Source organism: Lissotriton vulgaris, chromosome 1_1 (genome assembly GCF_964263255.1).
Source record: "Lissotriton vulgaris chromosome 1_1, aLisVul1.2, whole genome shotgun sequence".
Classification (NCBI taxonomy): Eukaryota; Metazoa; Chordata; class Amphibia; order Caudata; family Salamandridae; genus Lissotriton; species Lissotriton vulgaris.
Genome location: NC_141685.1, coordinates 1,896,004,192 through 1,896,028,086, shown reverse-complemented (window position 1 = coordinate 1,896,028,086; position 23,895 = coordinate 1,896,004,192). Strand labels below are relative to the sequence as shown.

Genomic DNA, 23,895 nt, shown 5'->3' with positions numbered 1-23,895 from the left:
ATTGAAGTAGGAGGAGGAGTCGCCATCGTCCACAAGAACACCCTCAGAGTCTCGACCAACTCAGACGACGCCTCAGCACCACCGAACACCTGCATTTCCAGATCCACACCAACCCCAACACCACCCTCAGAGGAATCCTCATCTACAGACCCCCCTGGACCCAGACCACAGTTCAGCGACTCCAACGCCGACTTCATCAGCACATACACCCTCGCCTCCACGGACTACATCCTCCTCGGCGACCTGAACTTCCACCTCGAGAACAACAACGACACCAACTCCACCACCCTGATCGCCAACCTTGCCAACCTCGGACTCAGAAAGCTTGTGACAACACCCACCCACACCTCCGGCCATACGCTTGACCCCCACCTTCTCCGCAAGCCCCCACGTCTCCTTCAGTCACACCACCGAACCCCATTGGACCGACCACTGCTGCATCCATTTCACCTTCAGGAAGCCCACCACGCACCACCGCACCCAACAGATGCCCCCTCGCTGCGGAGGCAAAGACACTGAAGACCAGCTAACCACCACCCTCGCCCAGAGCCCACACGCCAACCCCGACACCGCCGCCCGCTATCTCAGACAGTGGATCGACATCTGCGCCAATACCCTCGCCCTCCAACAACCTCACCAGCAAGAAAGCTGCCTGGTTCCCCAAAGACCTCCAGGTCTCCAAAAGACCATGCCGGAAACTGGAGAAGAACTGGCTTCGCGAACAATCACCGGACAGCTACACAGCCTACAAGAACGCCACCTGCAGACACCATCAACTCAGAGCCGCCAAGAGGGCCTCATTCAAGGACCGCCGAGACAACAGTGCACACAACAGCAAAGAGCTCTTCAACATCGTGAAGGAACTCTCCAACCCCAACTCCAACACCAACGACATCCCGCCTTCGCAAGACCTGTGCGACTCACTGGCCACCTTCTTCCACCGCAAAATCGTCGGCATCCACGACAGCTTCAACTTCACGACCGCCTCGACAACCACCGTCACCACGACCACCACCTGCACCAACCGCCTGCTCTCCTGGACCAGCATTAACGACGAGGACACCTGCGAGATTATGAACACCATCCACTCCGGATCACCGTTAGACCCATGCCCTCACGTCTTCAACAGAGCCAGCACAACCATCGCACCCCACCTCCGGAAAGTAATCAACAACTCCTTTGAGAGAGCAACCTTTCCGGAAGGCTGGAAGCATGCAGAGATCAACGCCTTACTGAAGAAACGCAAGGCGGACCCCAAGGACCACAAGAACTTCCGACCCATCTTCCTGCTCACGTTTCCGGCGAAGGTCATCAAGAAAATCGACAACAAACAACTGACCCGCTACCTCAAGGAAAACAACATCCTGGACCCGGCACAGTCCGGGTTTCGCAGCAACCACAGCACCAAAACCGCCCTCATTGCTGCCACCGACGACATCAGGGCCCTGCTAGACAACGGAGAAACAGCATCCCTTATCCTCTTGGACTTGTCAGCCGCCTTCGACACGGTCTGCCAACGCACACTAAGAAAACGCCTAAATGACGCCGGAATCCAAGAGAAGGCCCTGGATTGGACCACATCCTTCCTCTCCGGCAGAACTCAGAGTGTCCGCCTCCCACCCTTCCGATCCAGTGCCACCGAGATCATCTGCGGCGTAACCCATGGCTCATCCCTCAGCCAGACCCTGTTTAACATCTACATGGCACCCCTCGCCCACGTCGCCCGACAGCACGACCTCAACATTATCTCCTACGGCACCACCCTGTCAGCCTGGGACGACTCCTGGTGGCCGACAACACTGGGAACAGCCCCAACACCCACCGACCACGCTCGCAACCTAGGGGTCATCCTCGACTCCACCATCTCTAAGACTAAGCAGGTCAATGCCGTCTCTTCATCCTGCTTCAACACACCCTCCGAATGCTCCGCAGGATCTTCAAGTGGATCCCCACCGAAACAAGAAGAACGGTCACAGAAGCCCTCGTCACCAGCTGGCTAGACTACGGAAACGCCCTCTACGCAGGAACTTCGGCCAAGCTCCTGAGACGACTGGTACGCATCCAGAATGCCTCTGCATGCATGATCGTAGACATCCCCCGCTGAAGCCACATCACACCCTACTTGAGAGACCTGCACTGGCTCCCCGTCAACAAGAGGATAACCTTCAAGCTACTCATCCATGCACACAAAGCTCTCCATAACAGCGGAACAGTGGACCAGCATACCTCAGACGACTGCTTCTACACCCCTACCTGCCAGCTCCGCTCTGCCAACCTCGCCCTCGCCACAATCCCCTGCATCCGAAGAACGACCTCCAGCGGGAGATCCTTCTCCCACCTCGCCGCCAAGACTTGGAACACCCTCCCCACCAACCTACGGCAGACCCAAGATCTACTGGCCTTCAGAAGACTCCTCAAGACCTGGCTCTTTGATCAGTAGCAGCACCCCCTCCCCCCAGCGCCTTGAGATCCTCACGGGTATGTAGTGCGCTCTATAAGTGACTTGATTGATTGATGTGAATGATGGTGGGGGCTCGCCCTGGCCCACCAGGAGGCTAGCCTGTGATCAGCGCCCCCAATCGGGGTAACGTCCATCTGGATGGGGTGCAGCGGAGGGGGGCGCCCAATAGGGGTGGGGGTGTCACCTGGCACTCAGGGAAGCGGCCAGACTAGTGTTGGGTGAGGCTTGTGGCGTAGGGGGGCTACCCCCGGCCTAACAATGTAGTATTGTCCGCCAGGAAAGGACGGATTCCACTGCCCAACAACTACAGAACAGATCTGCCGGCAAAGCTACAATACGCCGGGGATATCTAAATATAAAGATCTAACAAGACCAAAGATAAGCCTTCGGGGGAGCCGCCAAGCAGAGTACTATGGACCACTATACGGGGGCAGGGACCAAAGCTGCAAATGCAGAGGGGGGCTTCAATGCTCCCCCAGATAATGCAGCATAATTAGCAGCGATAACCCAAACAAGAGTACCGTTGGAGACCGTTGGAGAGGCACAGTTGGCTCAGAGGTGTCGCTGCTGTGTCAAAACCTCCGGGAAACGGTTGAGCACCTCACAGAGGCAGAGACCAGAGTCTCAGGAGTGGAGGATGCCGTCTCCGTGCTGCAGACCCAAGTCTCCTCCCTAGAGAAACTCACCAAAGGCCTAACAACACGGGTTGAAGACGCGGAAAGACAAGCCCGCAGAAACAACCTTCATTTGGTGGGCTTCCCCGAACACTGTGAAGGCAAAGGCACCAAAATGTTCGTATCGGAATGACTTGCATCCTGGATGCCGGCACAGGCCCTCTCGCCCTGCTTCATTGTGGAACGCGCACACAGGGCCCTGTTGCAGCGTTCACCGCCGGGAGCAGGGCCGCGTCCCTTAATTGCGACCATTTTAAATTACCACGATCAAGATCTTATCCTCAAACACGCCAGGATGAAAGGTGGCCTCTATTATGACTCACATAGAATCATGATATTCCCAGACTATACAAGAATGGTCCTGCAGCAGGGGCAATCTTTCCAAGCAGCCAATGCACGCCTCTGGGAGCTCAAAATAATATACTCACTTAAATTCCCAACCTGCTTACGAGTCGTATAAAATTCTCGCACCGTGTTTTTTACACACCAAAAGGCGTTTTTCACTAGACCGACGAACAGATACAAACTAAGACGTACACCCCGCCTCGCCGTGACTCCGATTCGTCATCCAGAGAATCCCATTGATGCGAACACAGCACACAGCACAAGGGCAAGCAGCGACACCGATCCAGGACTACGTGGCGTTCCAAGATCTGAGGCAATGAACAAGGAAATGTGTCAGCAGCAGAGGCCTCGACGGAGCACAAATTAATTCAAAAGTGGACCAATGACACTAACCCGAAATGCTAACACGATGACTCAGTGCAGCCAGCTATCATTCAACAGCGGGCTGGAATACCAGAACTCTTTTCTATTTCCTTTTAAGTTGCCACTATGGCTCAAGGGTTTTTGGGGATCCATTAAATGGATAGGCTGCCACACCCCTATTGGGGTCGATATGATGTCTCATCTGCAACAGATGTTTCAACCCTTTTGGGGTATTGGGTAGGGGGCAAGGGGTGGTATAGTTTGTGGGGTGGTTTATTGCTTAAACCCAATGCATAGACGCTGAAATGTTATATAGGTCCTCCATCATACAACCATACACATATAACCACTTACTACATGTCACTGTCATCACAAACAGATGATACCTTACGGGATCAACTGCGAATCATGAGTTGGAACCGAAGGGGCCTCCTAGATCAAATTAAACGGGGGGCAATACTCCGTCAGGCAAAACGATCTAAAACTACGAATCATGAGTTGGAACCGAAGGGGCCTCCTAGATCAAATTAAACGGGGGGCAATACTCCGTCAGGCAAAACGATCTAAAACTGACATACTCTTTTTGCAGGCGACGCATCTTTCGAGCACCAAGACACCCTGCCTACCCCACTATGACTATGCCCAAATATTTCATGCTGGGTTTACACAGGTCTCCAGGGGGTGGCCATTTTGATACACCGCTGGATCCCATTCGTACTGTCATGTCACTGGGGCGATCCACACTGGAGATACATTATCGTCCAAGTGGATTTCTATGCAGAACAAATTGTAATTATCAGCGTCTATGCTCCACCCCCACTTTGTCAGACATTCATCGAGTGCCTTGTAGATGTACGAGGACAACTTCCAGAATGTCTTGCAATCTTAGGTGGCGACTGGAACGGCGTGATGCAGACATCTGTCGATCGTGGAAGACCCCCTAGGGACATAGAGAGGCCAAAGGAGTCAGAGCTATTTTACCCTCACAAACATGGCCGGCTGGGTTGATACCTGGAGAAAGTTCCACCCATACGACACAGGTTATACATACTACTCCTCAGTACACAATACCTTATCCAGGCTCGATTATATATATACCACACTTATGATACATAGTACACCTAGATAAAGTAGGTTTTATGCCTCCCCGCTCCCACCGCCATAATATCAAAAGAGCCCACAACGCAATAGCAGCAGTAGATAGAACGTTGCCCTGTTGTTGGCAGATTAGGATAAAGCCTTCGATTCCATTAGTTGGACCTACTTATTTGCCCTTCTACCACGCTATAACTTCGGTTCACAGTTCATAGCATACATCAAGCTCCACTATACCGATTTGACTGCTGCAGTTCGAGTCGCAAATAGTATCTCCGCTCCCTTTCCCATCGGGGGCGAGACGCAGCAAGCATGCCCCATCCCATCCCCCTTTTCCTTTTTGCACTAGCCATCGAGCTTTTAGCCACATGGATCTGCAAAATGCCCTGAACAGGGCCTTTGAATGGACAATAGATATCTCATATTGTATAGCATTATACGCAGATGATATATCTTACAGATCCATATACAACTGGACCCAGGACCCTGCAGATAATGCAGATTTTTGGGGAAACTTCTTGTCTTTATATGAATTCCCGGAAGTCAATCGTCTGGCCACTACGTGTCACCCTAGGGTGCAATAATTGAGCCGAGAACTTCACACAAGACATGGACTGGCTGCTATACCTAGGCGTATTTTTGTAAGAGAACCCCAAGACCTCATGGGATCAGAACCTTGGGGTAGCACCAAGAGGGTGTGAACCAGTATGCAACTATGGATGGGACAGCCATTATCTTTATATGGGAGGTCTGCGATTTTCAAGATAGTATCTCTCCCTCAATTACTATACCATTTGCAGAATCACCCACATCCAATCCCATCTTCCTGGTTCCAGCACATTAACTATATGTTGGGGCAATTTTTATGTGGAGGAGGCGCATCCCAGGTTGCCCTTCGTACCTGCCTCCAGTCGAAGTACTGCGGTGGGATTGTGGCCGCCGATGTGCAGGCCTATTAAACAGCCTCACACCTACAGATATTGAATGACTGGTATTATGGCCCCATCGACGACTCCTTGCCACCTGCCACCAGAGTGGTAATTCTTTCCTGGCAGTAATCTCTCCAAAGAGTGGGTTGGTGTGGACATTTCACCCGTGAAACAGCACTGTGGCTCAACAAACTAATGCCCCAGCTGGCAGAGCTCCAGGGCTTCATGGATGGGATCATATAGGAATATCAACTTTTGGGGATGTTATGCGGGGCACAACACTTAAATCATTTCAGGACCTAAAAGAAAAATTCTCCATGCACAACTCCCAGTTTTATAAGTACTTGCAGCTCCGACATGCTATCACACTTCACATAAACCAGCAGGAGTCACTCCCAGAATCCAATCCACTGGATGGCAAACTCCTAATGGGAGACTTAGGTGAACACAAGATATCCAAAATTACACACAGCGCTACAACACTTGAGGCCCTTGAAGATAATTGGCAAACAGACATAGACCCCCTAGATATGGATGATTGACTGGGGCTTTAGAGTCCCCCCCCGTGAAGCTGCCATCTCCTCAAGCATACAACTCAGCCAATTTAAGTACCTCTATAGGGTGTATTATACACGACATAGATAACGGGGAGCCAGGCTGATTGACTCACCAATATACTTACGATGCCAGAACGACAAGGGTACTTTCTTGCACACAGTTCGGTCATGCATAGCCTTGGATAGGTTCTGGTCCGGCGTTCTAGTGTGCCTAACGAAGATCATCGGGCGGGAGCTTCCCAAATCCTCTAGACTCACAATACTCCATATAACGGATGAGATTGGCGGCAACAGAGACAAACGCCATCTCTTATGGCTCGGCCTCACCCTTCTAAAACGTGACATAGCTAGGCTGTGGAAATCCAAAAGACCCCGCCCTGTCAGGAAATGGAAAATTGGATTGGACTTCGGCAAAATGTAGAGATACCAGTTTTTTAGGCACCCAGTTGCCCACAGAAATACCCTAAAATATGGCAGAGATGGGCGGACTATCGTGGTCTTACCATACCAGATACAATTGACTCTGAAATTCTGACATATGATAACACATTGTGAGACACGATCATTAGACAATGGTCTCTATCTAAACATATCCTATACCACTAATTTTGTGCTAATGTATTGGCGTTGAATTGTTGTTAAGTTGTAATGATATGTACATATACCCGTAAGTAAAGATTTAGTCCACTGAACAACAGGATGGTAGTAATTCTATAAAACTGGTTATGAAAAAAACAAGTGTGTGTGTGAGTGAGTGAGTGAGTGAGTGAGTGAGTGAGTGTGTGTGTGTGTGTGTGTTTTAGTGACATGTTAACAAACAAAAAAGATTCCCTGGAGCTTGGTTGGAAACAACATCTGCATTGTGTATATATTCCTTATTGACTATGGCACAATGTTCAGCCATTCTGACTTTCTGTATGCATGTGACTTTCTGCATGCTAGTGTGTGTTCTTTATCAATTGCTGGTGTATGTTGTATTTAGTGTGTATTTTTTCCATAAAGTGTTTGCACACACAAACAATGGTGAAAAGGTGTTTTGCACAAAATAAAGTTCCATATGCTCCACTGTGGTGGTGTGTGTATGTATGAGTGGATTTGTAATGGCACGTGTTTGTGATTCTATGCGTCTGCGTAACTCTTTCTAGTGAAGTGTTCACAAACAATGAAAATGATGCAAGTAATTTGCTGCATACTGACACTGCATGAGTAACTGTTGTGCCTATCTGTGGTTTGCCAAGGTGGCATCTTTGAGACCGAGTGTGGCAGCAGGCTCTCATGCGCTAAAACTGTAAAGGTTGCATATAGCTTTGGTTAGAAACTTAATTTCCTCTCCCCACCCCCGAATAATATGTTTTTGCAGATCCAGATTGTTCGAAATAGCACCGTACTGGATTAATGAGCATCTATGTTAGAGCTACACAGCAGATTTAAAAAATAAAATTGTAAAAATTACATACCCCTCTATATGATGGGCCACTTCTTCGCTCATGCCCAAATCTGTGCCCCTCATCATAATCTCTGTAGTCTGAGTGGCCATAGTCATCATATCTACGGTCATTTCCTTCATCGCATCTGTCTATCGGGCTCTTCCTGCGCACAATGTTAACTACTCTGCGACAATCATCCTAAACAAATAATAACATGCAACACACATTAACACACAACTTAAATGAAAAATAAAACACATCTACGCATGGTCATCACTCACAGCAAAACAAGCTTTTGAAATTCAAGCACACTTGCGATAGTGATAAACCCTTTAACATTTTGGGGTGTTCCCTAGGAGTTTGGCGGAACGGCAATTTTTTTCTACATAAATTCATCAGAAATCTAATTTGCTCTGCATCGCCCAACTCAGCTCACAATGATGCAGTGTAAAGTGAGTCTTGAAGTGCATGCTGCAATGCAAACAGACATTTGGGCACTTGTGTAAATGAAAAGCCACTGAAGGCTATTAAAAGACACTGCTAACAAAGGTCTGCGATACCGTTACTGAGTTAGAAAATATGGTAATTAAGCCACCATCTGTCACTGTTCTCAGATGTGCCAGCAGTGAATGTGAATTTAAAATCACAAAGCCAACGCCATATAGAAAATGAACTAATCCCACCCACTTGAGTCACAATGAGCACGATGTATCAGCTGCCAGTATCCCTTTCTGACTCTCTCCTGTAGCCAGGCAGGATACTTTAGAATTACCCACCATACACGGTGCACCCCCCTAGATTCACATTCAGAGCCCTTATACAAAGGTCAGCAACTTAGATTATTCAGAAAGCTTAGCGTGTTTAATATGAGATTTCAAACTCCTCACCCAAAACTGATCTGTGTGCGCTCAATAAGCCTAGGTGAGCATCAGAATCCTCTTCCCCTTCCTCACTCGACCCAGCAGTGGAAGCATCCAGGCTGTTCATGCCCGTCAGAAGGAGGAGCGGAGGTAAAATCCCACACCTTATGTGGTTTCTGAACGGGTGAGTGCCAGTGAAGAGATTTCCACCACTGGTTTTGCACATTTCGTTACTTTTTGATTTACTCCCGCCTTACGAGTTGCATAAGCAGAGAGGGGTGCGCCGGAATCGCGCCTTTAGAACTCTCGTGCAAGGGTCCTTCCCAGGCAGAAACGTGTTGACCCCCGAGTTTCTTTTTACCCTCTATCCTCTGGGGCCAAGGTTCCAATCTAGAGTCCACCAGGCGGCAGGTTTAACAGCTCGTTGTTTCCCCTCTACAAATATCACCCATTTATATACCCACACCACCCCCCAGAGAGGATCCCCTCCCGACTTGTTCCATACTACACGATCAAGAGAGCACTAGCCCACACCAGCACCACATAGGGAGTGGGTATGAAGAAACATGCAACCCTTGGGCGAGTGAGAGCCGCTGTCCTTTAATCGAACAGGACCCACACATTTCAGACATGCGTTTTTGACCCCTTAGAGAGGACTAGGAGATTTCTCTATTTTGCAGGGTGGGATTGGCAGAGCTGGGTGTCGGCCGTGCCCGAGGGGCCTGTGGCAGAGGCCAGCTTGTGGGCCGATTTTTTAGACTGTGGATCAAGAAACTCCAAATACCTGGACTGGTTTTTCAATAGAGCTCCAGCTCCAGGTGAGAGGTACTCTGAGCAGGCCACATATTAGGCCCATGAACTGTTTTTTTCAGAATGACAATAGGGTGTCAGGAGGACGCCATCATGTGGTGCACCTTCTTCCATCCAGGGACCCAGAAGATGTCAGTGAGCCTTTGAGAGAGGGGTCTCTTTTGACCAGTACAATTAACAAGTAGTCGGCGCAGACAGACAAGACAAGCCTCAGGTGCCTGCTGCCAGTTTTCTCAGGTTGAGGTTAGGAGTTTAATTCAAATACTTTGCAATGGTATTGGAGAACAGAAAAAAAACGCAGAAGTTCTAAATACTTTAAATTAAATAATCTGACTAGACACGGATAAGAAGAAAAAACTTTTTCGTCGTGAATGGTTGCTAACTGCAATTGTGTGCCACTTTTTTTTGGGTGTCCGAGCAGACCCTGCTATTGTGTCATCAGAATACTTATTCAGCCAAGAAAAAAGTGTTCACTATGCAAATACAATTTAAGATACATTTGGGAAATTAAACAAAACTTAAATAAAAACTTCAGTTAACCTTACAATCCAGCCATGATGCAATACTCCGCTATGTTCCACTATTTAAACCTTTTCCCAGATAGAGCACCACTTCAGCTAGATTCCGGAACTCTCCAGCCAAATAAGTTACTTAACTGTAAGGATAGTTCAGCAGCTTGAAGATGGTGTACATTCACCTATAATTATTGCATAATTATGCCATCCATTGGTCAGTCAGAAAAGTGCATTTTCATTATGGGTATCCAGAACTGTCCATGTAAGAAATTGGGAGCTAACCGGTGAAAACCTCCAGTCTTTTTGAATGACCTCTCTAGCTCGTGGATCCCTGCTGTGCAGGCTCACCCACTCGAATACTCTTGGCAAAACGATTTTGAGGGGCTGTCTCTAGTTCCCACCTTTTAAAATGAGGTAAGAGGTCTGGGCAGCGTATAGATGAACACTTGCGCACAAGCATAAGCACATATGTTGGGTCAGCGAGGAAGACTTGCCTGACTCAGCATGGCATCTGCGCACAGGTAGCATGGTGGCAGATAGTTCCTAGACAGAAATTAAAACGAGTCATTTGGAGACCAGATCGGAATTCACAATCCCATTCTGAGCAGTGTGGCACGTGTAGTGTACGTGTTAACTATTTTACAGTATCTCCACATTGGCTTACGGTACAAATGTCAGAGCAACTGTCTTGTATATAAAGTTCTGGCACAGGAATCCAAATATGAGATCTATTTGGAAATATCTGAATTTCTTCAAAACACATTTAATAATTTGCAACATTTCTCAAAGCCACCATTAATGATATTTGTGCTTTGAGCTAGCTAGCTGTGGAAGTTAATTACGCTGCTGTCCCAGCGGGTAGAAGGCCCCTGAGCACAATAGGCCCATTCCAGGGAGATGAAGGAACCTCCTACTAGAGCAATGGAGAGAGTCAGGAATCTTAACAGCGGTTAGCTGCAGCTTTCAGTAAATTGATTGACGTATGTTCACTTATGTGAGAAAGGACGGACAAGCAAAACCCTTGCTCTAGTTACCACATGAGGCTTATTTAAAGTCTTGAGGAAAGAAACCAGGCCATATCGGGCAGAGCCTAAAATGTCATCTTAAAACCTTCTCAGACTGCAGTAAGGGCTGTGGACTGGTACCTGCGAGTGACTAAGGTATGGAGAGGAGATGTGACAACATCAGGTTGGAAGGGTGCCTCATAATCAAATTTATTTATTTATTTATTTATGGGATTTTTTGTGCGCAACTAATACCCTAAGGTGTCTAGGCGCAGCGAAATACTCCAGATTCCAGCACAGATCAGCACGTTCTTATTGATTAAAAAGCCAGGTCTTCAGTAATTTACGAAAATTAATAAGGGTGGGAGCGGTTTTAATGTGTAAGGGGAGTGAATTCCAGAGCACCGGCGTAGCTACCAAGAATCGCCTGTCACCCCAGGTGGCCGTTCTTGTGCGGGGGACAGTCAAAAGATAGCTAGCTGCTGATCTTAGATTCTTTTTGGGGGTATATACCTGAAAAGCCTCCTTTAGAAACTTTGGTCCTGTCTGATGAATGGCCTTATAGGCTATACAAAGAGCCTTAAATTTGATCCTGCTCTCAACCCTTAACCAATGAAGGTGGCGTATGGCTGCAGAAGTGGGATGTCGCCTAGGGATGTTAAGCAGGATCCGTGCTGCCATGTTTTGGACGGACTGAAGCTTGTTTAGGATGAATTTATGTGTGCCAAGAAAAAGAGCATTTCCATAATCTAATTTAGAAAATACTAGTGTGGTGACTAACGTTTTTCCTGCAGATACTGGTAAGTACGGCAGGAGTTTTTTTATTTTCTTCAGTACAAAGAAAGCAGCCGAGACCACCTTATTGACATGGCATCCAAAAGTTAACTTATTATCAAAAATCACTCCCAGATTCCTGACCTTGGTGGCTGGTACCGGAGGCGGACCCATCTGACTAGGCCACCATATGTGAGACCATTCTGGAGAAATTGTGCCAAAAGGCATGACCTCAGTTTTCTCCGCAAAGAAAACTTTACCTTCAGTTTTTAATCATGGCACAGTCTCAGAGAGCTGATAAATAGCCACTGAAACCAGGAGAAGGACCAGTCTGGGCTGCAGCACCCCTCTCAAAATATCCCTGATTTGTACTGTGGATGTTTGTGGTGTCTCTCAAGGGCTGTCTGCAATAAATCCCCGACTCCCTCACAGGCCCTGTAGAGGGTGGATTTGCTAGAAACCCTTATAGAGAGGACCGCCTCGACTTCTTTGAGTTGGTTCGGTTGTCGGTGAAAGTCATGGGTGGATGGGGAGGTCAGGCAAGGAGAGTAATCTACTGTGGAGGAGCTGCTGCCGTCATGGGCTTGCCTAGGGTGCTTGCCCTACTCACATCCACCACTGTTCCTGGGCATTATTGGCTGCCCCTTCTAGTCATTGCTCATGGTATTGTAACCCAGGATGTCTTCCACGCTGGCGTAACAGGAGTTATGCTGCCAGGAGTGTGCCTGCCACATGTGTGCTGCTAAGTTGTGACGCCCCCAACCACATTACCAGCACAGCTAATCCTGTCACCATTCAGGCAACCCAAAAGGTGAGAGAGTAGGCTCCATCTGAGTGGCTGATTCAGTGCAGATTAAGGATCTACCAATGTATAAAAGTGAAATCCAAGGTGTAGCCAAGTACTTGCCTCTCCTCACTGTTGATGAGGAAGTGACTCAGCTTGGGCTCTACTCTTTGCTAGTGATCATGTCTTTGCAGCCGAGACAATCTTCAAGCCAGATTTTTTTTTTTGCTTGTGGCACATCTTGGAACTTGTTCTGTAGGGTCTCTTCAAAGAATTTCCTCAAACCATGCAATTTTTTGAAGAATTTCCTTGAATCCTTGGACCCATTTGACCTTTTAGAGCATTGTCTTCATAAGTTTCAGTTTATTGACCAGCTAGCGAGATTTAGATTTCTTTGTTAGAACTGTGAAACTACAGTGGGAATCCTGAAATGTAATTGCCCTGCATACTGGAACTCTGTTTCACCTTCTAAATGGTACTGAAGCAACGGTCTCCTGGGCTTTTGCAGAGTTATCTCCAAATCCTGTGTGAACCTCTGTTTCGGTTCGGTGCCTTAAGTTGGAGCACTTTAACAACTGAACAGGATCAGTCCCACAATGATTCCTGTGGATCTAGCAAATTAAAGGTACTATGCCATTGATCGGCTGAGTGTTTACTATAAAGCGTTTGGTGCTAGAGTTAATCGGTGGCATTTTTTCAGTTTCTATAGAGTGTTATCATTAACGCGAAGTTGATGTAAAAGGAAAACATCATGCAATTGAAATAGATGTGAAAGCAGCGAGTAACAGTAGTCTTATGTCTTTATTAGTACAAAAGAGCAGTCACTCTGGAGGGACTGCAGGACCCCTGAGGGAGCATCCATCGGACTAGGTGGGTTGTGCGACTACAACCCAAGAACATCTCTTATGCTTCTTCTCTCAGAGCCCTGTTCATCTTCCCTCCCTTGTCACCATCAGTATTGAGCACAGTCTTGGACATGTCCATGGGGTACAGGACTGGTGGGTTACACGCTGTTCCTGCAATAACATTCGGATCTAAAGGTTAATGGTAACTTGACCCTGACTGCTGTCAGGAATGCCCCAACCCAGAAGACCACCATGACTCAACAGGAGCACAGCACCTACAGATTACTTTCTGCTAAGAAAGCGAAAGTGGAAGAGGTAGGGGCTGTGAAAAGCAGGAGGTTTGGTGTCAGGATGTCCCTGAAGACAACCTCTTACAACTTGAGTACACCATCACGAGCACCACAGCCACAAAAACGTGTTAAACAGAGTAGCTGGGCTAGCAGTTTCTAGGCTCTACAAAGGGTGACCTCCAAGCACAATCTGTGGACTCTCCCTCAAGAATCTGTTTAGAGTTACTCCCCCCTACCAGACCACTCCCCACTTTCTTGGGCAGACATGCCAACCTTTCCAGTTGTAAAAAAAAAAAATCACCTTCCCTTGAAGTACGAGACCACTACTGAATCATCACTTGTTCCAATCAGGAGTTGGTCCCAGAGCATTAGAGCATGGACCATGCTCTCTTCCTACTGCCCATGTGGAAGACAGTGGAATGCAGGGGAAGCAGGAGAGAGCAATCTTCACTCCAGTTCCCAACAGCAATTTCCTGGGCATCGAGGAAAGAGGCATGACAATGCAGCTCTTGGACCCACATATGGTCCACGAAAGGAGGTGTGCAGGTGGCCAGGAGCACCTGTGTTATGACCGCCATTAGGCCGTGCCACATCAAAGCAAGCAAACAAGCAAGCCCTCATAGTCAATAGAAAGGAAGTGCCAGTGTTAATTAAAGTACTTTTCCTTTTTAGAGAAAATAAAACAGACTAGAGAGTGACAGATTATTGTGTGCATTGCTAAGCTCCGAGTTTCTAGCGCACAGCACTTCCAAGTAAAACCTGGACTGCCATGACTCGCTAGCCTGAGTCAAGTGCTAAAAGAGACATTTGGTCTCCAGTACGAGAGTCTGAGGTAGGAAGATTCCTGGTCTACCACAGGTGAAAGTCCTAAGTTGACACATCTTGGGCCAGTAACTTTCTACTGCCATGGAACCAGCAGCATGTGTGCCGCAAGATCAAGAAACTGTCCAGTGTTCTACAAAACGTCAGGCATCTGTCATCTGGCATACGATCAATTTAAATTATTGGTATTACTTCGCCTAAAGGACTGTTAGAGTGGGTCAGATCTGAGATTACAATGTCATGAAGCTTTAAAACTGTGTGAGTATTTATTTTCATTTGCAGCACAAGTTTTACAATTCATGTGCTTTGTACAATGAAGCAAGTAGCATTCATGCCGGAGGCATATTTAGGGTGAGAGCAGTATGAAATACTTTCTTTAAAATATACTACCTTTCTTTATGTAATCACAACTGTAGATGTCTCATATGCGATTCATCAATAAACACTAGAGGAATAACAGACATCAACCCAAGTAACTTTGTCACCTTCTTCATAGTCTGAGATTGTGACACAGGATACAGAGGCACGTTTTTGTGGATAGTCTCTCCTCAGTTGTACAGAGCAAGTTACTTACCTTCATGAAACCTCTTTCCAGTGGATACTGTACCTAACTGCAGATTACTCACCTTTAGAATATCCCCAGGCACCAGAATGGATCTGGAAGTTTTTTCAAAATAACCCATGTGTAACGACAGATGGCTCCGCCCTGGAAGTAACCCTTTGGTACTGTATATAGGCAACACCCAGGCGCGCTGATGTCAGTTTATTTCTGGACATCATCCGTGTCCTCACACAGGGAGCCCAACAGTAAGTGTGCAGATCTCTAAAAGGGGACCTTTTCATATGGGATAAAGAGTCAATTCCACAGAACACTGATTTGGGAGGGTGGTGAGGAATGTGGGGTTAAATCCACTAGGAAGAGTCTTATTGAAGGTAATTTGTTCTTCTGTTGGATGCTTCCAACTACAGATTCCTCAACTTTTGTATAGATCCAGTACATCCCGAGGTGGTGGGTCTGTAGAAGGACTAAGACCAAAAAGTTCTGTAGGACGAAGAGCTAAAATGCCCTTTTTATCGGACCTGGCCAACAAGATAGTAGTGCTGTGTTACTGTGTGCAATGATGCCCACGTTGCAGACTGACCGATATCCAGGATAGGCACTACAAGTGCTAATGAGGTGGTAGTAGCCTTGGCCCTGGTAGAATGGGCCTTGAACCCTTTGGAGGTTGCATCTTTACCATCGCATAGCAGATTATAACACAGAGGACTTTCCATCTAGACAGAGTTCTATTCTCCACCACCCTGCCTTTCCTTTCCCCAGAGAACACCACACAGAACTGGTAGTCACTTATGCAATGATCTGATGTTATCGTAACAAGGAAGACCATCTCCAGGATCAGCAGACGTAGGAGAATAGCCGTGTTCAAAGGGAGTAAACATCAGAAAAGTACCAACCATGGTAAGGTTCCACTGTGACATCACCAAAGGTTTAGGAGGATGAAAACAGGGACCAGCCCTATGAGAAAGCACATCATAAAAAGTGATTTTAACAAGAAATCTTGGTCGGGCAAATGCAGAAAGGCCAACAAGTAGCCTCTAAAAGTACCCACTGCAAGTCTTTGCTAGGCCAAGGAAAGAACAGTAACACATCCAGCAGTTTCGCTTGTAATGGGTCTGTATTAAGGGTGCTACACTGAGCCTCAAACTTGTCCCAGCATCCTGCATAAATGGATTTTGTAGAAGGATGCCTGGCAGACAGGATGACAGCCACTACTTCAGGAGGTAGACCAAATGTGGTCAACTAGGATCACTCAATCTCCACGCACAGATGTGTAGATTGCACAGGCTTTGGTTCAAGATCCTGCCCTGCTGCTGCAACAGAATTTCCAGCGGAAGCAGAAGGCTGATTGGACGACAGATATTCATGCCAAGAAGTTCTGGATACCACAATCTCCTGGCCTAATCCGGAGTCAACAAGATAACTTGGACCTGGTCATTTACAATCTTTATTTAAAGAGCACGGGGAAGGAGAGGTAGCGATGGGAAGGCACATAGGAGTCCCAAGCTTCACACTAAGTGTAATGCTTCTTCGAGGGAGCACCTTCTTGGGAACTCCAATGCGGAAAAGAGTTGACACTGCATGTTTTCAGCAGTGGCAAAGAGATCGAGCTAGGGCTCGCACTATGGTCGAAGATATACCACAACAGCTCCAGATGCAGTTGTCATTCGTGATCCGCTTGGCAAAGATTTTGGAATAGAGTCCAGGACCCCACTCCGCCCTTCTTGATGCAGTACCACATGTCAGTGGTGATATCCAAGACAAACTGAACCAATCTCCCGTTGTTGGAGAGCAGGAAGGCTTTCAATGCCAAGCGAATGGCCCGGAACATCCGGAATGTTGATGTGAATACATTCCTCCACCGGAGACAACAGTTCTTTGAGCTCCACCTCTTGCAGATGACCTCCAAAACCCAGTCAAGATGCATCTGTGAGCATCATCAGCTCTGCGTGTGGTAGTGAGAGGGGCTTACCTCTGGTCCAATTTTGGTCAAGCAGACACCAATGCAGACCCTTTCCAGTCTCCTCCAACACCTGTTTAGAATCCTAAAGGTTCCCTCTATGCAGGGCCAACTTAGGGTTCATATCCCACTGTACAGCCCACATATGCCACCAGGCATGATCGACTAGCCAGATGAAGCAGGCCAATAAACCCAGAAAACTCAGAGCCATCCTTACCAAGACCCACCACTGCGGCTGAAACATTGGGCACATTGCTTAAACATGCTTAACTCACTGTTCCAGAGAAGGATTCAGATGAAAAATAGCCTTTGCGAAGCAGCCACGTATGTCTAACATATTTATCATGAATCCCAAAGTAGTAAGGAAGTTCACCGTTGTCTGGAAGTGGTCTACAACTGACTGACTAATACACATTCAGAAGCCAGTCGATGAGGTAGGGGAAGACTGATACGCCCAACTTCCATAAATATACTGCAACCACTGTCATTTTCTTCGTGAACACTGGAGGGGCACAGATGAGGCCAAAAGGTAGCACAGCAAACTGAAAATGCTTGTGGTCCACCCTGAACTGCAGGTAGACCCTGTATGACAGGAACATGGAAATAGGACTTCTACATCGAGGGCTCAGAGAACCTGTGCTAATGTGAGCATTATGAATGTATTCTTCTGCAAGAGGAAGTTGAGGGGGCTGGGAATCTCTCTATGGCTCCTTTCTCCAAAAGAGCCTGGACACACTGCAGCAAAATGGACAAATGGCCATCTGATGGCAGGATGGAAAGGAATGGCAGGGGGTAGTCCCTCTGGACTATCTGCAGGACTCACTTTCAAATGTTTTTGTTCACCACCTGTGAAGTGAATGAGTGATCTGTCTTCTATAGGGTCCAATTGAAAGTTAAGTTTGAAAAATGTTACAGGGCAGCTCCAATGATAACGTAAGGGAGAGACAGGCCTAGCATTAGCGAAAAACTAATTTAACATTTCACTAAAAGGACATGTCAAACATCAGCACATGTCCCATCTTTCACATACACTGCACACGGCCCAAAGGGCTACCTAGGGCATACCTTGGGGGTGACATGTAATAGAAGGGAATGGAGGGCCTGGCAAGTGGGTGCACTTGCCAGGTGAGCAAGGCAGTTAAAAACTGCATGCGCAGACACTGCAGTGGCAGGTCTGCTACACAATTGGACAGGCTACTTGTGTGGATGGTACAATCAGTAATGCAGGCCCACTAGTAGCAGCATTTGATTTACAGGCCCTCAGGCCTCCCTTTACTAGGGACTTAACAGTAAATTAGATATGCCAATCATGGAGAACCAATCATAATCACAATTAGCTCTTGCACTTTAGCACTGATCAGCAGTGGTAAAGTGCCCAGAACACCTAAACCAGCAAAAACGAAGTGAAGCACACAGTCAAAAATACAGGAGGTAGAGAAAAAAAAGACGGAGGAAACCTTGCCAAGAATGCCAGGTCTAGCATGTGTTCCCTCAGCTGAAAAGTGGAGAGAACTACCCATCTTCCTGGGAATTCTCATCACTAAGGGGGAAGAATCTTGACAGACCATCAGCATTGGTGTTATCTGTACAAGGGCGCTGTTCCACCTTAAAGTACATCCCCTGTAGGTAAATGGACCACCTCAGCAGTTTTGGGTTCTCACCCCAAATCTGCATTAACCATCTGAGGGGCCGGTGGTCTGTATGAACCCGGACGAGAGTCCCAAACAAGTAAGGTCTTCACTTCTTTAGTGCTCAGACCACAGCAAAAGCTTCGCTAAATTGCACTCCACCTCAGAAGTAACCTCCTACTAATGAAGCCTGGAGGTTGGTCCAGGCCCTCATCGTTCAGCTGTAAGAGCACCTCCCGCACAAACATCTGTCTGTACAACACAATCTTGGGAGATGTTGGGTGCACATGGCTGCTTTCAGGGTATCGATAGTGCGCGACAGGCATCAGTCCAGATCACTTATCTTGGTTGCGTTTTGGAAGTCAGCTCAGTCAATGGGACAACAATGGTGCCATAGCCAGTGACATAGCCCTTGACAAATCTCCTGTATTAGTCAGTGAGACCTAAAAAGGCCCTCAACTCTGTCTGGGTCTTAGGGGGCTCCCAAGCCACAATGGTGTTAATCTTAGGTTGTAGGGAGGCCACCTGGTGCCCTAAGTACAACACAGACCCCTGCCCTATCTGGCACTTATTGGCCTGGATAGTGAGACCTGCCTTCTGCAGAGCCTTTAACGTTTCCTAAAGGTGGTGCATGGGATTTTTCTAGCTGGAACTGAACACTCCAATGTCATCCAGGTAGGCGGCACTGAAATCCTCCAGTCCAGCAAACCCCAGGTTGCCCAACCTGTGAAAGTGGCAAGGACATTTCAACCCAAGGACATCACCCGGAACTGGTAGTGCCCCTTTGGCTTTGAGAGCGCAGACCTCTCTCTGGCCCATCAGTCGAGGCAATCTGCCCATACCCAGTAGTTAAATTAAACGTACTGAGGAACTTGGCAGCTCCCAGCCGATCTATGAACTCATCGCTCTGGGGATGGGGTGTACGTCAGTCCTGATGACTACACTGAGTCCATGGTAGTCCACACAAACCCGAAATTCAGGTGTGGCAACAGAGGCAGCAGCTTTTGGAACTAAAGAACACTGGGTTGGCCCAAGGACTGTTGGAGGGCTCCATCACCCCCAACACCAGCATCTTGGAAACCTCTTACTTGAAGCTGGCTTTAACCCGGTTAGTCATTCTGTAAATTAGGTGTTTTAAAGGAGGACTGGCCCCAGTGTTCACATCATGGGTACCCAATGCGTGACACCTGGGGTCAGATAAAAAAGCGTGTCAAATTGCCCCAGCAACTGGTAACAGTCACTCTGCTGTTCTGGAGTCCGTGTAGGGGAGAGGTTCATGCCTTCCACTGATCCATCGTGCTCCTTGGCAGACAGGAGATGAGAAGAGGCTCATTCTTCTCTTCCAGCCCATCATCTGTTGCCAAGAGCATGCTCACTTCAGATCTCTCAAAATGAGGTTTGAGGCGGCTGACATGTAGGACCCTCAAAGGGTTCGTGGGAGACTGCAAGTTCACCAGATAGGTGACAGCACTATTACGCTCCACCAACTCAAAAGACCCAATCCACTTGTCCTGAAGAGCGCAAGGCTCTACTGGGGACATGGCCACACTTTCTGGCCTGGCTGAAACTCCACCAGAGTGGCATTCTTGTCAAACCAGCATTACTTGTCCTCCTGGCTTGCCTCCACGTTCGCATGAGAGAGTTTGCTAGGTGCACAGTCTGGTTTCTAAAGACCAACATTTCGCCAATACATCCTGGGGAGGTTTACTAGGAGCTTTCTCCCACCCTTCTTTCACCAGACTAAGAGGTCCCCTTACAGGGTGCCCATTCAGCAGTTCAAAGGGGCTGAACCCTAGTGACCTGTAAGCAAAGAGAAGGCATGGAGAGAGGACATACAACTTACGCCTCATGGAATCTGACAGACCCTCACTCATTCCTTTCAAGGTTCAGTTGAATCTCTCATTCAAACCGTTAATTTGAGGGTGGTAAGGAGTGGTGAACTTGTAGGTCACACCACACTCCTTCCATAGAGACTTCATATACTAGGATATTAAGTTGGTACCCCGGTCGGACACCACCATTTTGGGGATACCCACATGGGAAAAGATCCTCATCAATGCCCTGCTCACCACAGGAGCCTTCATTGTCCTCAGAGCTCCCGTGTGGCATGGTCCACCAAGACCAGGATATGCCTATTGCCCATAGCGGTCTTGGGTTCCAGATGCCCCACAATGTCAATCCCCACCGTCTCAAAAGGGGTGTTCGCACCAGAAAAAGTTTGGAGAGGGCCTTACATCTCCTCCCACTCTTTCCACTTGCCTAGCAAGTTTAGCAAGACCTGCAATGTGCATCAGAGTGCCTTCGCATCTGGGGCCAAAAGAAGTGGGTGACAATCCATTCAAAGGTTTTGTCCTGCCCGAATGTCCTGCCAAAGGAATGTCATGAGATAGCTCCAGTAGGAAGGTTCTGAAATGCTGGGGTACCACCAGCACACGGGCTGACCCAGCAGAGCAACCTTAGGCTCACTATACAGGAGATCATTCTCCCAGTAGCTCCAATGTGATCATGACTGATCACCATCTGCCTGGTTTGCAGCCTGCTGCCGCAAACCAACAAGAGAGGAGTATTCCTGCTGCTCCTTGCAGAATTCCTCCCTGGTGGCATCGCCCTTCCCGCTGACAATGGGTCAGCTCAGGTAAGTCCACAGTTCAGCCAATTGCTCCCCTGTAGGTGCCAGGGCACCCCCCTCCTGGACTGTGGGAACATCCCGGACAGGTTTCCCGCACCACCGGCCCCTCCTCTTTCTGGCAGGCAACTGGGACACTCTTTCAGGATCCAGGACCTCTTGATCACCCCTACTGGCTGCCATTGACCGAGTGGTCACACATGCCCACTCAGGCAGACCCACCATCTCCAAGTGTGACCTGACCTGCATTCCAACTTTCTCCAAGGGGAATACTCTAGGTCACTCCCTATCAGACAGTCAGGGTTGGACTCGGGCTACTTTCATGGAACCTGAGACCCTCCTCCCCACTCAAGGGGAACTTGTGTCACCTTACACAGGTGCACAGAACTGTCTGCAGCAACTACTTGGTGAAGTGAATTTGGGATCACATTCTCTTCAGACACCAGTTTACACCCGACAGATTTCACACTGGCTTGAATGTCTCTGAGTCTCCGCCCTCTGTCCATTGATGGTCACCCACTCCCTGTATTACTTACTGTTCTCAGGCAGGGAGTTTCCCTGGACCATCTCACTGTGCCCTTGTGAGACTAGGGTCATCTCAGCTGGTTCCCACCCCTCACCAACTCCTCCCTCTTCCCTCAAGTGATAGACTGACTGCCTACTAGTGGGTACCGGTGCCCACTTTAGACACTTGGCGTGACCCTCCTGACAACATGAATAACATTTTTATAAAGCGCACAGATTCTCCTAGGAGTGTCCAGGCGCTACACATGGGGGACAGGAATCCTTGCCCAGGGCACTAGATTGGGGCCCTTTAGGGAGCTCCTTCGGTTTACCCTTGCCCCCTACTCATCTGCTGGGGACCCTGCCCACCCTTGGAGGAGTCTCCCACATACTCCTTGTGGACCATGGTGCTGACTCAGCGGTCCACCTCAACAGCAAGCTTCCTGGGGTAAGTCTACTGAGAATAGCTCTGGACTGGAAAACTACTTTTAGACAAGTGCTTCCATGAAATCAACTACTAAAGCCCTGGATAATCAATTATCCCGCTGAAGAAAAACAGTATGTGGTTGTGTAGTGGTCTGCACTATTCTGTAGTGTACATAAATTACTGTATGTCAAGCACAAATGCATATCCTATCCTTCCCACTGGCCACCAATGCTAGAATTGGAGGTCTCTAGCTGGCAGTGGTATACACCCTGTCCAAGTAGGGACCCTTCCTTCTGGTCAGGATGAGTAAAGTACATACCTAAGATTGCCTCTGCTCACCCACTGGTTGCTTGTCACAGAGGAGTCTGGTTAAACTACAGAGGTAATGTGTAAATCATTTATGCACATATACAGTAACACAGTGAAAACACCACAAAAAGACTCCACACCAGATTAGAAAAATAGCAAATATTTATCTAAACAAAACAAGTAACATCTAACATGCAAGTATCAAAATACGATTTTTAAAAGGTAAAAACAGTTCGGTCTATAGAAAACTATGGATGGGTCACTCTTAGCACAAAGTATCTGGAATGCATCAAAATTACAGGACGAAACAGACGCAGGCAGGTGATGCGTCTGTTCCTTGCTCCAGGGGAGGTGATGCATCAGTTTCTTACTGCCACGCAGGGGAGGTGGTGCATTGGTTCCTTACTGGAGAGGATGTGATGCATCAGTTTTTTACTGTGAGGGGAGGTGATGTGTTGCTTTCTTACTAAAAAGCCCAACATCGATGTAGATTTGGCATACAGGTGCAATGCATGAGTCAATCCACGCCCTACGGGTCGATGCAGCGGCGATACAGGCGCTGCGTCGATTTCGGCAGCTGCAGTCAGGTGATGCATTGATTTTTCCAGGCACACAGCAGGACCCGCTTCGGAGTGTGAGTTTCGGACTTCGGAAACTCGGTGCTCGAGACAGGGCTGCTGGGCAGGCAATGCATCTATATTTTCAGGCACAAAGCGGCAATACATGTGTTTTTCAACCACACAGCAGCTTGCAGTGGGAAAAACAACGCAGGAAGGGCAACGCAGGGATTTTCACTAGCAGGAGCGCCAAAACAACCTCCAAGGGCCCAAAACTGGAGTTGGCAGCACAAGGCAGATCAGAACTCCCAGCAGAGGAATTCAGGGGAGCTGCAGGTAGTCTTTGTGTCCCTCAGACTTCTCAACAGGAGGCAAGCTATACATCAAAACCTTGGAGAATCTTCTCAAGCAAGTTACACAGCAAAGTTCAGTCTTTGTCCTTTCCAAAGCAGAAGCAGCAACTGCAGGCCAACTCAGTAAAGCAACACACAGCTAAGAGGCAGTACTCCTCCGTACAGTTCTTCAAATCTTCTCCTTGGCAGAAGTTTCTCTTGGTCCATAAGTGTTATAAAGTTCTGGGGTCCATGGCCCTCCTAATTTCATACTTTAAAGTGTGAAGTTTTCAAAGAAAGTCTCTTTTGCCTACTAGAGCCAGTTCTGTCCTCCCTGGTCCAGCCACACTACAAGGGATGGAGAACACATTTTGAAAGACAGACACAGCCATATTCAGGTGTCAGTAATAACTCCTCCCACCACTCTAGCTCAGGAAG

General features: G+C 47.9%; 1 protein-coding gene across 3 annotated transcripts in view; it reads right to left on the bottom strand.

Moving 5' to 3' along the window:
* Positions 1-23,895, bottom strand: part of PPHLN1 (periphilin 1) — a 718,032-nt gene that overhangs the window by 497,270 nt on the left and 196,867 nt on the right. For 2 of the 3 annotated variants that reach the window (XM_086919492.1, XM_086919496.1), the window contains exon 4: positions 7,882-8,049. The exons of the other annotated variant lie outside the window; for it this stretch is intronic. In XM_086919492.1, coding sequence (XP_086775618.1) covers positions 7,882-8,049 — 168 coding nt within the window. The remainder of the gene's footprint in view (positions 1-7,881; positions 8,050-23,895) is intronic. 3 annotated transcript variants of the gene reach the window in all.